Here is a 14,321-nt window from a genome sequence, read left to right as displayed (position 1 = left end):
AAGGGCGGACTATACTCGAGGATTTACGCTATGTGTATATATATATATAATCCTCAATTATCATGAGTGTTACATTCCCAAACCTTCCACATGGGTATTTTCACACCCGACATCACAAAATGCGTCTGAACAAACATTGCCGGACAGCAAATAGAGACTCAGGCATTGCTTAGAAAATAATTTTCATTTTTAACCTCGTATATAGTACGCACTAGGGATTTTGACCTTTAAATTTTGGGGATTTATAGTAATTGAAAGCATGGGAATTAATAAGCATTACGTTTGAGTGGGTGATCTGATTGTTAAAGAGTGAAGAGTCAAGGACTTACGTGAATGACGGTGAAACTCCTGTAAATGGTGGCAAGGATTATTTCCTGGTAAATGTTCATCCTCTCAATGACGTTGATGCTGCTGGGGAACTCGGTCAGGGTGTCGTTGGTGAGGCTGTTGATTCCTTTTATGGTAAGACCGAAGGAAAGGAAGAAAAAGGTAAATAAATAAATGGATGAAACGGAAAAAAAAAGATGAAAAAAGGAGAGAGAGAGAATTAAAGAAAGACATAGATAAAGAGAAAACAAAGGCAAGTGAGTCAAAGGCTGTGTATGAATGAAGACAGTGGCATCAAGAGGTGCCGATGTCTAATTGTGGAGGGAACGTGTGGAAGGGGTAGACTCAGGAAGACATGTGACGCAATGTTGGGTCTCACAGGGGTGATGACAGGGGCCCAAGACTCTCTTCCTTCCCTCACCCCCATGTCTGTACCATTCCTTCAGTGTTCAGATTTGTTATAACCAGAAACGACTCTGAAGAAAGTAGCATTAATTCTCTAGGCTGTTCAATTGTTCTTAAGTGATCAATGGACTGATTGAGTAAACCTATCGATAACGAACATATAAAGACCACCAGAAACAGCTGTAAGTCTAATTCACCACAGGAGTGGCTGTGTGGTAAGTAGCTTGCTTACCAACCACATGGTTCTGGGTTCAGTCCCACTGCGTGGCACCTTGGGCAAGTGTCTTCTACTATAGCCTTGAGCTGACCAAAGCCTTGTGAGTGGATTTGGTAGACGGAAACTGAAAGAAGCCCGTCGTATATATGTATATATATATATATATGTGTGTGTGTGTTTGTCCCCCCCACTAACATCACTTGACAACCGATGCTGGTGTGTTTATGTCCCCGTAACTTAGCGGTTCGGCAAAAGAGACCGATAGAATAAGTACTAGGCTTACAAAGAATAAGACCTGGGGTCGATTTGCTCGACTAAAGGTGGTGCTCCAGCATGGCTGCAGTCAAATGACTGAAACAAGTAAAAGAGTAAAAGAGTAATAGAGAGACAATAAAGAAAAAATATGAAATGACCATAATTTATGCCTTGCCTCATATATAAATATATATGTGCATGTATGTATACACTTGTGTGTGGTGTGAGTGTGTCACTGTCATAGAACCTGTGTATATGTATATTCTTGTAAGTCCTTGTAAGTGTGTGTGGTTGCTTAATTTTCATCAGATGTGGTAAGAAGCTTGCTTCCCAACCACATGGTTCCGGGTTCAGTCCCACTGCGTGGCACCTTGGGAAATTGTCTTCTACTATAGTCTCAGGCCGACCAAAGCCTTGTGAGTGGATTTGGTAGAAGGAAACTGAAAGAAGCCTATCGTATATATGTGTGTTTGTGTCTTTGTTTGTCCCCCACTAGTATTTGACAACCATGGTTCCGGGTTTAATCCCACTGCATGTCACCTGGGGAAAATTTCTACTATAGCCTCAGGCCAACCAAAGCCTTGTGAGTGGATTTGGTAAACGGAGACTGAAAGAAGCCTGTCATATATATATATATGTGTGTGTGTGTCCTCTACCACTGTTTGGCGACTGGTGGTGGTGTGTTTATGCCTGTAACTTAGCAGTTCAGCAAAAGTGATTGATAGAATACCAGGTTTGAAATAAATAAGTACTGGGGGGGTCAATTCATTCAACTAGCAAAAAAAAAAAAAAAAACAATCTTCAATTCAAGGTGGTGCCCCAGCATGGCCACAGTGAAATGATTGAAACAAAAAAAAAAAGATAAAAAAAAATAAATAACAGCAATCACCTTCCATTATTGATGGAGCATTCACCATCTGCTTATAATAGGAATAGTACAAGCCCGACTCCGTCCGGAAGGATATTTCTCGTTCCAATTCCTGCAAAGAATGAACAGTAACATAAAGGATTAAATGAATGGCATATAATATTAGTTTCAAATTTTGGTACAGGGTCAACAGTTATGGAAGAGGGGGGTAAGTTGATTACATTGACTTCAGTACATGACTGGTACTTATTTTATCGACCCCTGAAGGGATGAAAAGCAAACTCGACTCTGATGATATTTGAACTCAGAATAAGGCGGCGAGTTGGCAGAACCGTTAGCACGCCGGGTGAAATGCATAGCCGTATTTCGTCTGCCGTTACGTACTGAGTTCAAATTCCGCCGAGGTCGACTTTGCCTTTCATCCTTTCGGGGTCGATAAATTAAGTACCAGTTACGCACTGGGGTCGATGTAATCGACTTAATCCGTTTGTCTGTCCTTGTTTGTCCCCTTTGTGTTTATCCCCTTGTGGGTAGTAAAGAAATAGGTATTTCGTCTGCCGCTACGTTCTGAGTTCAAATTCCGCCGAGGTCGACTTTGCCTTTCATCCTTTCGGGGTCGATAAATTAAGTACCAGTTACGCACTGGGGTCGATGTAATCGACTTAATCCGTTTGTCTGTCCTTGTTTGTCCCCTTTGTGTTTATCCCCTTGTGGGTAGTAAAGAAATAGGTATTTCGTCTGCCGCTACGTTCTGAGTTCAAATTCCGCCGAGGTCGACTTTGCCTTTCATCCTTTCGGGGTCGATAAATTAAGGACCAGTTACGCACTGGGGTCGATGTAATCGACTTAATCCCTTTGTCTGTCCTTGTTTGTCCTCTCTGTGTTTAGCCCCAAGTGGGTAGTAAAGAAATAGGTATTTGAACTCAGAATGTAAAGATAAATAAAATGTCACTAAACATTTTGTCTGGAGTGCTAACAATTCTGCTGGCTTGCTACTCTTTTGATAATAATAATAATAATAATAATAATAATAATAATATAATAATAATAATAATATTAATAATCTCTCTATATATAAAGCTGAAGTTGTCTGTGTGTGGCAGGTTTGGTAGCCTTCAACTAATACTATTTCCTCAGAGACCCTGCAGCACAAGTTGACCAAAATTTAGAGTATGATAGAAGAGGGCTTGCTCTTCATTCCATAGAAGAAAAAATTTCAAATCAGACCATGTTAACACCAAAAATTATTTACATCAAAAAGGCGCTTTTTTTCTATGAAAATCCCTATTTTTTACGATTTTTTGACTGCTGTGTTGCCATCTTTCAGTGTATTTCAACCAGAAAAATGTTCGCTTAAAGAGAATAACAAGCTACTTGATGCAAAATTTCTACTTTTCAAAAATTCCAATTCTAAAGGATCGAAACAAACCCAAGCAACGCCGGGCAATACTGCTAGTAGATAGATAGAAAGATCACTGTCAGGTATGATGATGTGGGTTCCGATTAATCCAATCAATGGAACAGCCAGCTTGTGAAATTAACATGCAAGTGGTTGAGTACCCCACAGACGTATGTACCCTGGATGTAGTTCTCAGGGAGATTCAGTGTGATACAGAATGTGACACAAGGCTGATCCTTTGAAATACAACTCGTTTTTGACAGCTGAGTGGAGTGGGGCAACATTTGTTTGTTGTTTGTTCCTTCTCGAGCCATGCCTGGCTCATAAGGTCCGGTTTTCCGGTTTCTGGGCGTATAGGTTCCCCACCTGGACGGGACGCTGGTCTGTCACAGGTGAGCTGCAAGATGCAGAAGGAAAGAGTGAGAGAAAGTTGTGGCAAAAGAGTCAGCAGAAGTGGAGCTTAGGTGTTTCACTCATAAACACATACATTGCCCGGTCTGAGATTCAAACCCGCGATCCCTCGACCGCGAGTCCGCTGCTCTAACCACTAGGCCACGTGCCTCCACAGAGAAGTGCAACATGAAACAGAATGTCTTGCTCAAGGATACAAGGTACTCCTGAGAACTGAACTCACAACCATATGCTTGTGGGCCACACACATTCACTACACACACCTTCACCACAACACACAACCACCACTAATACTACTACTGTGACCCGAGCCTGTCCTTCCTAGAAAGAGCTCACCTTAATGTTGGAAAACCATAACTGGTTCTCGTGCAGTTGAGCCATGTAGAGGGCATGCTTCCAGCCGCAAATGCAACAGACGTATGCACCCAGTGCAATGCTGACCAACCAGATGAGGTTCCAGAGCAAGGCGGACCCTGTCTGTGCGTCTGCGCTGGATTCTGTAGTGTTGCTGATCGGGGTCTGCTTCTTCTGGCCATTGGTGGTGGTAGACCGCTTCTTGTGACGGTGTCGGGGTTCAGGCATCAGGGAAGAGTGTGTGTGTGTGTGTGTGTGTGTGTGTGTGTTTATGTATGTATGTATGTATGTATGTATGTATGTATGTATGTATGTGATACGGTATAGAAGGACAATGGTTAACGCCGTTAGTAGGTGAGGTTAAGAATGTAAAAGAGGAGGGGGGAACACGGTAATTAAATGCATTGAGGGGAGTTAAAATTAAGTTAAAAGTAATTAAGGATTAGACAAAGGGAGACGGAAAATAATTGGCAAAGTGGAAAATGTGAAAAAGTATGTAGGAGAATATCTGTGTGTTCTTTTGAATTTGTGTGAATAAGCAAGTATATGTTTGGGTGAGTTTGTGTGTGTGTGTGTGTTTGTGTGTGAGAATGAGATGGACAGAATGTGTATGAGTTAGTGTGTGTGGTGAATGAATGAATGGGTGTGTGTAAATAAGTGGCAACAAGAATGGATTACAAGTGTATGTACAAGCGTGGAGATATGTGTGTGAATATGTAAAGATAGGTAGATAGATAGACAAATAAACAGATAGAGAGGCAGAGAGATAGATAGATAGATAGAGAGGTAGATAGACAGAGAGGTAAAGAGGTAGATAGGCAGAGAGGGAGATAGACAGAGAGGCAGATAGGCAGATAGATAGATAGGCAGATAGATAGATAGATAGGCAGGTAGATAGATAGGCAGATAGAGAGAGTAGCAGGTAGATAGATAGATATGTAGTCAGACAGACAGACAGATAGATAGATAGATAGAGAGAGAGAGAGAGAGAGAGAGATAGGTAGATAGATAGATGGATAGATAGGTAAGCAAGAGAGAAAGGACTGCTGCGTGCGCCTGTATAAGCCTGGGTTTGCAAATCACAGAACAGTTCTCAGGTCCTCCTCAACACTTGGTCTCCACCTTAGTATTTGGCTGTCAAACTTTGTAGTAGTAGTAGGAGGAGGAGGAGTGAGTGGTGGTGGTAGTAGTAATGGTTGAGAGAGTGTGTGTGAGTGAGTGGGGGAAGAGAAAGAGGGAGGACCAAAGTGCATATGATGAAGAGGCAAAGAGGGAGGAGAAGGATGAGGGAGAGAAGGTGGATAGGTCTGACGTGTGTGTGTGTGTGCAAGACAGGGAGTGTGTGTGCATGTATATGTATATGTCTGTGTGTGTGTGTGTGTGTGTGTGTGTGTGTGTGTGTGTGTAAGAGAGAGAGACAGACAGACAAAGAATGTGTACATGTGTTTGTACATGTGTGTGTGTGTGTGTGTGTATATATATATATATATGTTGATGCGTGTGTGAGGGGAAGAGAGAAAGACAGACAGACAGACAGACAGAGAGAATGCGCGTGTGTGTGTCGCAGGTTGTGGCAAGAATCTATACAGATTGAAACAGATTTACGAAGTGATTTTTGCAAGACTTAGAGAAAATTCTTTTTCTTTTTGGTAAGCAAATGTGTGCAAACACACTCACACACACACACACAGATACAAGAATACACACACACACACACTCCAAAACCCATAAACACAAACCAACATAAATACACACACGCACACACACAAATATATAGCATCATGCACAAACATTAACAGCTGTTACCAAGAATGAATTACAAGTGTATATACAAGTGTATAGATATGTGTGTGTGTGTGTGTGTGTGAATATGTAAAGATAGGTAGATAGATAGACAAATAAACAGATAGACAGAGAGGCAGAGAGACAAATAGACAGATAGGTAGAGAGGCAGAAATTGTTTTCCCTTCAAATTGATTTCAAAAGGTGCAGGAGTGACTGTGTGGTAAGTAGCTTGCTTACCAACCACATGGTTTCAGGTTCAGTCCCACTGCGTGGCACCTTGGGCAAGTGTCTTCTACTATAGACTCGGGCCAACCAATACCTTGTGAGTGGATTTGGTAGACGGAAACTGAAAGAAGCCTGTCGTATCATCTCATCATCATCATCATCATCGTTTAATGTCAGTTTTCCGTGCTAGCACAGGCTGGACGGAAAGTAGCAGTCAGCATCCCTGGTGGGATTCGAACCCACGACCACTGGATTAGAAGTCCAGCACGCTATCCCCTGTGCTATATATATGTATGTATGTGTATACATATGTGTGTGTATACGTTTGTGTGTCTGTGTTTGTCCCCCTAACATAGCTTGACAACCAATGCTGGTGTGTTTACGTCCCTGTAACTTAGCAGTTCGGCAAAAGAGACCGATAGAATAAGTACTGGGCTTACAAAGAATAAGTCCCGGGGTCGAGTTGCTTGACTAAAGGCGGTGCTCCAGCATGACCACAGTCAAATGACTGAAACAAGTAAAAAGAGTGTATTCTCCTCTGTGGCATAAGAGGAATTAGTTGCTGTGTGCAAGAGAGAAAGAAGACAGAGCTGGCTTGGTCATGTGATGTGGATGGATGCTGACAGACACATAAAGAAGTGCTGATCTCTCAAAGCAGATGGCACATGTGGAAGCGGAAGACCCAGAAAGATGTGGGATGAAGTACTCAAGGACAATCTCAGGATGTTGAACCTTTCAGGTGAGATAACAAAGAATGGAGACGCCCGGCCCCAATCAGTTGGTGCTTTTTACGTGCCACCAGCATCGAAGCCAGTCAAGGCGGCACTGGCATCGGCCCCAATCAGTTGGTGCTTTTTACGTGCCACCAGCATCGAAGCCAGTCAAGGCGGCACTGGCATCGGCCCCAATCAGTTGGTGCTTTTTACGTGCCACCGCATCGAAGCCAGTCAAGGAGGCACTGGATCGGCCCCATCAGTTGGTGCTTTTTACGTGCCACCAGCATCGAAGCCAGTCAAGGCGGCACTGGCATCGGCCCCAATCAGTTGGTGCTTTTTACGTGCCACCAGCATCGAAGCCAGTCAAGGCGGCACTGGCATCGGCCCCAATCAGTTGGTGCTTTTTACGTGCCACCGGCATCGAAGCCAGTCAAGGCGGCACTGGCATCGGCCCCAATCAGTTGGTGCTTTTTACGTGCCACCAGCATCGAAGCCAGTCAAGGCGGCACTGGCATCGGCCCCAATCAGTTGGTGCTTTTTACGTGCCACCAGCATCGAAGCCAGTCAAGGCGGCACTGGCATCGGCCCCAATCAGTTGGTGCTTTTTACGTGCCACCGGCATCGAAGCCAGTCAAGGCGGCACTGGCATCGGCCCCAATCAGTTGGTGCTTTTTACGTGCCACCGGCATCGAAGCCAGTCAAGGCGGCACTGGCATCGGCCCCAATCAGTTGGTGCTTTTTACGTGCCACCGGCATCGAAGCCAGTCAAGGCGGCACTGGCATCGGCCCCAATCAGTTGGTGCTTTTTACGTGCCACCGGCATCGAAGCCAGTCAAGGCGGCACTGGCATCGGCCCCAATCAGTTGGTGCTTTTTACGTGCCACCGGCATCGAAGCCAGTCAAGGCGGCACTGGCATCGGCCCCAATCAGTTGGTGCTTTTTACGTGCCACCGGCATCGAAGCCAGTCAAGGCGGCACTGGCATCGGCCACGTTCGGATGGTGCTTTTTACATGCCACTGGCAGAGGTATCACGTCTACAATTTCCTTTTGATTTTTTGATGTTAATGTATTTGACTCAATAGGTCTCCTCAAGGACAGTAGGTTGCCCTACGATTCAAGGCACTTTGGATGGGCTGGGTCTTCCATGTGAAGCTGGTGCAGGAACAGCCATGAACTCACATTATTTGTCGGGTCTTCGCAGTCACAGCATATCTCCTATATGTATGTATATCTATACACACAGACACCTCTGTGTGCATGTGTACCCTAGTCTTGATATCACATAACAGTTGTAAATATGTATCATTGTCAAACAAGTGGGGTTGTTCATCTGTGGTCTTCCGTATAAAATGTCTAGCTATGAGGAATTATTACCTTTCCAGGAAGCAGGGGAGGAGCATCCGGCTGTAAAAATCTGCTTTAACAAATTACATGTGACCCAGGCTAGTTTGGAAAAATGGATGTTAAAATGATGATGATGATACACACACACACACACACACACACACACACAGAAAAACACCTTAAGTTTTATGTTACAAAAATGAACTAGCAGAGGGAGTTAATTAGAACAGCTGGTGACCATGTCAAATCTTTGGCAAGCTGTTTCCACGAAATCAATATAGATTTAATGTATATAAAAATATATATATCATTATCAACATCATCTTCATTTAACATCTGTTTTCCATGCTGGCATAGGTTGGACAGTTTGACCAAAAACTGGGAAGTGGCACCAGGTTGCAATCTGATTTGGCATGGTTTCTGCAGTTGGATGTCCTTCATAATGCCAACCACACCAAGAGTGTAGTGGGGCCATCCAAGAATTTGGACCTGGAGATCTCTATTTCCAGCGACTTTGAGGACCACCTCCCAGTGGTGTCACTAAGTGAATATGACGTAGCGTTCCTATAGAAACCTTCATTTACCTAATACGATGTTTAATGTTGTTTCGCATTCATGTTGAATTATGGCAGCAATCTTATGTTCTCTTCATAGAACACTTGTAATATATGTATCACCAGTTCCTCTGGCATAGTAGATTTTTGCTATTCTTGTTTATGTCTCCTCACAGACATGTATATTCTAACAAGTCACTTCTTAAATTTTGCACCTCTCTTGTTCAATAAACACTGAGTTAAACTTGCAAAGCTGTTTATTTTCTCCTTTCGATTTTTAATGTTTGTTTCAGCGGATTACCAAACTATCACTTTGGTATCCCGGCTAAAACGGTAATGACAAATTTTTAAGTTTGCTTGACATTTTATATGTGTGAAAGGGATTAAAATTTCAATACTCCATATCAAAGGTTCCGACAAGAATAGGCAGAAAATCAGAGCTTGAGACAAGAAGACACTTTCGACCAATCAGAATTCTGTTTACAAAATCGGTCTGATTGGTCACCTTCATCTATCAGTTGAATAAAGTATCATCCAAGCTGATGTTTATCAGTAACTAGCAGTATCGCCCGGCGTTGCTCAGGTTTGTAAGGGAAATAACTATAAAGCATTTTTAGAGAGTTATAGCCAAAAAATAGCAAAAAAATGGAAAAAAATGATGGTAAATTTTTTTTGAGAGTGAAAAAAGGTGGAGTTGCGTCCCCTAGACAGTTTGCGGTTTGTGTTTCTGATTCTCGACCCCATGTCGAATTTATCGATTTTTTTCAGAACTGGGGGAACTTTTCAAAATTTTCGCTGCGTTAGTTTTGAATTATGACATTGGGCTATGTGTGTGTCAAGTTTCATCAGAATCGGTTGAAAGCCGTGGTCAGGGTGAGGGTACAACCTAACAGACACACAGAAACACACACAGACAAACTGCCGTTTATATAGAGAGAGATTAAATTTATTTTGCAACACTTGTGCATATTTATCAGCTTTGTCTTTGTTGATAAGAATTATCAACTTTTCCTGTAATCATGATTACAGAAGTATGTCTAAAGATCGGACATAATCTCTTGTGGAAAAGAAGTGTAAAATAAAGGTTATTATAAACAACACAAACACTTCATCATCATCATCGTTTAGCGTCCGCTTTCCATGCTGGCATGGCTGGGACGGTGCAACTGGGATCTGGGAAGCCAGAAGGCTGCACCAGGCCCAGTCTGATCTGGCAGTGTTTCTATAGCCGGATGCTCTTCCTAACGCCAACCACTCCATGAGTGTAGTGGGTGCTTTTTATGTGCCAGACGAGGCTGGCAAATGGCCACAATTGGATGGTGCCTTTTACGTGCCACCGGCACAGAGGCCAGGCAAGGCTGGCAATGGCCACGATCGGATGGTACTTTTTACGTGCCACCGGCACAGAGTTTTTAATATGTTACCTGTTAACAGAAATTATTTTTATTTAATGAAATCTAATTGTGCTAAGTACAACTAAATTGAAAACCTTTTTTCCCTAGCCATATTGGAAATTCTGAAAACTCTTGGGTGCGAATTTTGCATGAGTAGAAGCTTTTTTTAACAATTTTTATCCTGAAACTCACCTGTGTAAACTACACAGGTGTGCAAATTACATGGGGTTTTATGGTTTAGATATGTGTGTGTGTATTTGTCATTGTTTGTCCCCCCATCACCACTTGACACCGGTGTTAATGTGTTTGCATCCATGTAACAGTGCTTTGGCAAAAGAGACCAAAAGAATAAGTACCAAGTTTACAAAAAAAAACCCCCCAAAAAACCCCCCCAAAAAAACAAGTACTGGAGTCGATACATTCAAGGTGGTACCCCAGCATGGCCACAGTCTAATAACCGAAACAAGTAAAAAGAATAAAAGATAAACAAGGTACTTACTGAAATCTGAGAAAACCAAAGATAGTTGTCGTGCAAGGTGGACATGTACCTTGCATGTGCGTAACCAATGGCGACAGCAGCCAATATACCGATCAGGCCCCACAAGATGGTCACGCATTGTCCAGTACTGGGACGACTATTTGGAGGAGAAGCTGCAGGCACCTTCTTCTTTTTGCTACCACGTTTGGCTTTCTTGTCCTCTGCAGGAATGTTCTTCTGGTTGTTGTTAGCCGAAGGTTTGGTGTGCCTCCGTTGTCTGGATTCCATCACTGAAATTTCTGAAGAAGAAACAGACATAATCAGATTTTTTTTATTATATATATATATATATATATATATATATATACACCACACACACACATATATATATATACTCACACATATATATATATACACACACACATATATGTATACACATGCACACACACATATATATATATATATATACTCACACATATATACACACACACATATACTCACACATATATTTACACACACACAAACATATATACACACACACACATATACTCACACACACACACATACTCACACATACACACACACACACACATATATATATATATATATACACACACACACACACACACACATCATCATCATCATCATCATCGTTTAACGTCCATTTTCCATGCTAGAATGGATTGGACGGTTTGACCGGGGATCTGGGAAGCCAGAGCTGCACCAGGCTCCAGTCTGATCTGGCAGTGTTTCTACAGCTGGATGCCCTTCCTAACACCAACCACTCCGTAAGTGTAGTGGGTGTTATTTATGTGCCACCGGCATAGGTGCCGGGGGGGGGGGGGGCTGGCAGCAGCCACGATTGGTTGGTGCTTTTTATGTGCCACCGGCACAGAAGCTACTCAAGGTGGCACTGGCATCGGCCATGTTCGGATGGTGCTTTTTATGTGCCACCGGCACAGGTATCACAACTACAATTTCCATTTGATTTTTGGTGTTGATGTACTGGACTCAATAGCTGTCCTCTAGCACAGCAGGTCGCCCTACGATCCAAGGTAAGCACAGCAGGCCATCCTGTGATCCAAGGCACTTTGGATGGGCTGGGGCTTCTATGTGAAGCTGGTGCAGGAAACAGCCATATATGTATATACACACACACACACATAAATACACACATATACATACTAGCTGAGTACCCTTTTGTTGCTGCTGGGCAATTTTCACAGTAGAATGCCTTGCCAGACCTTCAGAATAGCATGTCCACATAAGTTGGATTTTCTCCATCATGATGAGGATTGCTGAAATTTTCTTTTCATCCTTACAAATGATGGAAGAGACCCTTTTGTTACCAATCCGCCTGAAACTGCCTCTGGCTCTGTAGTACAAATCTCTTGTTTTCAAAAGTTTTGAATTAAAATCTTCCACCAAACTTTAGTCACAATTTATGTTTCTAACACTAGCTTAATGATAACTAAGTTATTTTACTAAATTCTTTGTTATATTTAAAATTAATTGAAAGAAACACTGAGCATCTCAACAGAAATACAGTAATGAAAGGGTTAAGAATTATTTCTCTATTATATATTTTAACCCTTTTGTTACCATATTTCTGTTGAGATTCTCTGAGTTTCTTTCAATTACTTTAAATATAACAAAGAATTTAGTAAAATAACTTAGTTGTCATTCAGTGAGTGTTAGGAACAGTATTTGTGACTAAGGTTTGGTGGAAGATTCTAATTCAAAATTTATGAAAACAAGACATTTGCACTCAGAGCCAGTTTCAGCCGGGTTGGTAATGAAAGGATTAAACCAGAATTTTACCAAATGGTATTTTCTTTTTATGAAAATTTCAACAAATAGCTTTCAGAGGGTGTAGGTTACAATTTTGCTTATTTTTCTTTTTAATGAAATTGTCTACAAATATCTTTCAGACAGGGTAGATTCTGTAAGAATTTAACATGAATAAAAGAAGGGAAAAAAATGGTCTGCGCTCTCACATATGTACAGTCACACATCATGTATAATATTACAAAATGAAACTTGAAATTTTGAAAACAAATTTGTCTACGTGTCACTATGAGTACGTCTTTTTTTTTTTTAGGGAATTCTGGTTCAAACACTGCATCTAGCCCCTCATAACTTTTTTATTCTTTGGAATTTCCAGAAAATCTTTAAGAATTTGTGTTCTACATACGAGAATTTGTATGATTTAAAAATGATTAAAAAAAAAAATTTTAGACATAGGAGTGGCTGTGTGGTAAGTAGCTTGCTTACGAACCACATGGTTCCGGGTTCAAGTCCCACTGCGTGGCACCTTGGGCAAGTGTCTTCTACTACAGCCTCAGGCTGACCAAAGCCTTGTGAGTGGATTTGGTAGACGGAAACTGAAGGAAGCCCGTTGTATATATATGTATATATATATATGTGTGTGTGTGTGTCTGTGTTTGTCTCCCCAACATCACTTGACAACTGATGCTGGTGTGCTTACGTCCCTGTAACTTAGCGGTTCGGCAAAAGAGACCGATAGAATAAGCACTAGGCTTACAAAGAATAAGTACTGGGGTCGATTTGCTCGACTAAAGGCAGTGCTCCAGCATGGCTGCAGTCAAATGACTGAAACAAGTAAAAGAGTAAGAGTACATGTCAGTGACAAAGAAACAAGGAAGGTATCAGGTGGTGGTGGGATGTGCTAAAAACAACAGCTAAATCCCCCTTATATCACACTAATAAAAAAAAAATTGTTTTTCCATAATTGTCTTCTACTATAGCTTCGGGCCAACTAAAGCCTTGTGAGTGGATTTGGTAGACGGAAACAAAAAGAAGCCCGTCGTATACATGTGTATATATGTATATATATATATGTATGTGTGTGTGTGTATATGTTTCTTTGTCTGTGCTTGTCCCCACAACATCACTTGACAACCGATGCTGGTGTGCTTACGTCCCTGTAACTTAACGGTTCGGCAAAAGAGACCGATAGAATAAGTACTAGGCTTCCGAAGAATAAGTCCCGGGGTCGATTTTCACAACTAAAGGCGGTGCTCCAGCATGGCCGCAGTCAAATGACTGAAACAAGTAAAAGAGTAAAAAGAGTAAGAGTATATGTCAGTGACAAAGAAACAAGGAAGGTATCAGGTGGTGGTGAGATGTGCTAAAAACAACAGCTAAATCCCCCTTATATCACACTAATAAAAAAAAAAAATGTTTTTCCATAATCGTCTCCTACTATAGCTTCGGGCCAACTAAAGCCTTGTGAGTGGATTTGGTAGGCGGAAACTGAAAGAAGCCCGTTGTGCATAAACATATGTGTATTTTTTTTCCGCTTCTCTTCCCCACCCATCGCTTGACAACCGATATTGGTGCGTTTACATCCCTGTAACTTAGCGGTTCGGCAAAAGAGGCCTTTAAGGTGGTGCCCCAGCATGGACACAGTCAAATGACTGAAACAAGTAAAAGAATAAAAGAATGTGTGTGTGTGTGTGTGTGTTTGACTCCCGCCACCGCTTAACAACCGGTGTTAGTGCGTTTACGTCCCCTTAACTTAGCAGTTTGGCAAAGGAAACCGATACAGGTACCAGATTTTGAAAA

General features: G+C 42.0%; 1 protein-coding gene across 4 annotated transcripts in view; it reads right to left on the bottom strand.

The window, feature by feature from the left end:
* LOC115225835 (probable C-mannosyltransferase DPY19L3) overlaps nt 1-14,321 on the bottom strand; it is a 43,667-nt gene that overhangs the window by 24,559 nt on the left and 4,787 nt on the right. For 3 of the 4 annotated variants that reach the window (XM_036514456.1, XM_036514454.1, XM_036514455.1), the window contains exons 2-4: nt 10,755-11,036; nt 2,094-2,184; nt 330-454 (exon numbers count right to left, since the gene is read on the bottom strand). In XM_036514456.1, coding sequence (XP_036370349.1) covers nt 330-454; nt 2,094-2,184; nt 10,755-11,036 — 498 coding nt within the window. Of the gene's footprint in view, nt 1-329; nt 455-2,093; nt 2,185-4,218; nt 4,480-10,754; nt 11,037-14,321 lie in introns of those variants that run through there. The other variant, XM_036514457.1, reaches the window with a different exon arrangement.

The sequence above is a fragment of the Octopus sinensis genome, linkage group LG28, assembly GCF_006345805.1.
Source record: "Octopus sinensis linkage group LG28, ASM634580v1, whole genome shotgun sequence".
Taxonomy (NCBI): Eukaryota; Metazoa; Mollusca; class Cephalopoda; order Octopoda; family Octopodidae; genus Octopus; species Octopus sinensis.
Note: the sequence above shows the minus strand (reverse complement) of the source record. Positions and strands in the feature narration are given on the sequence as shown.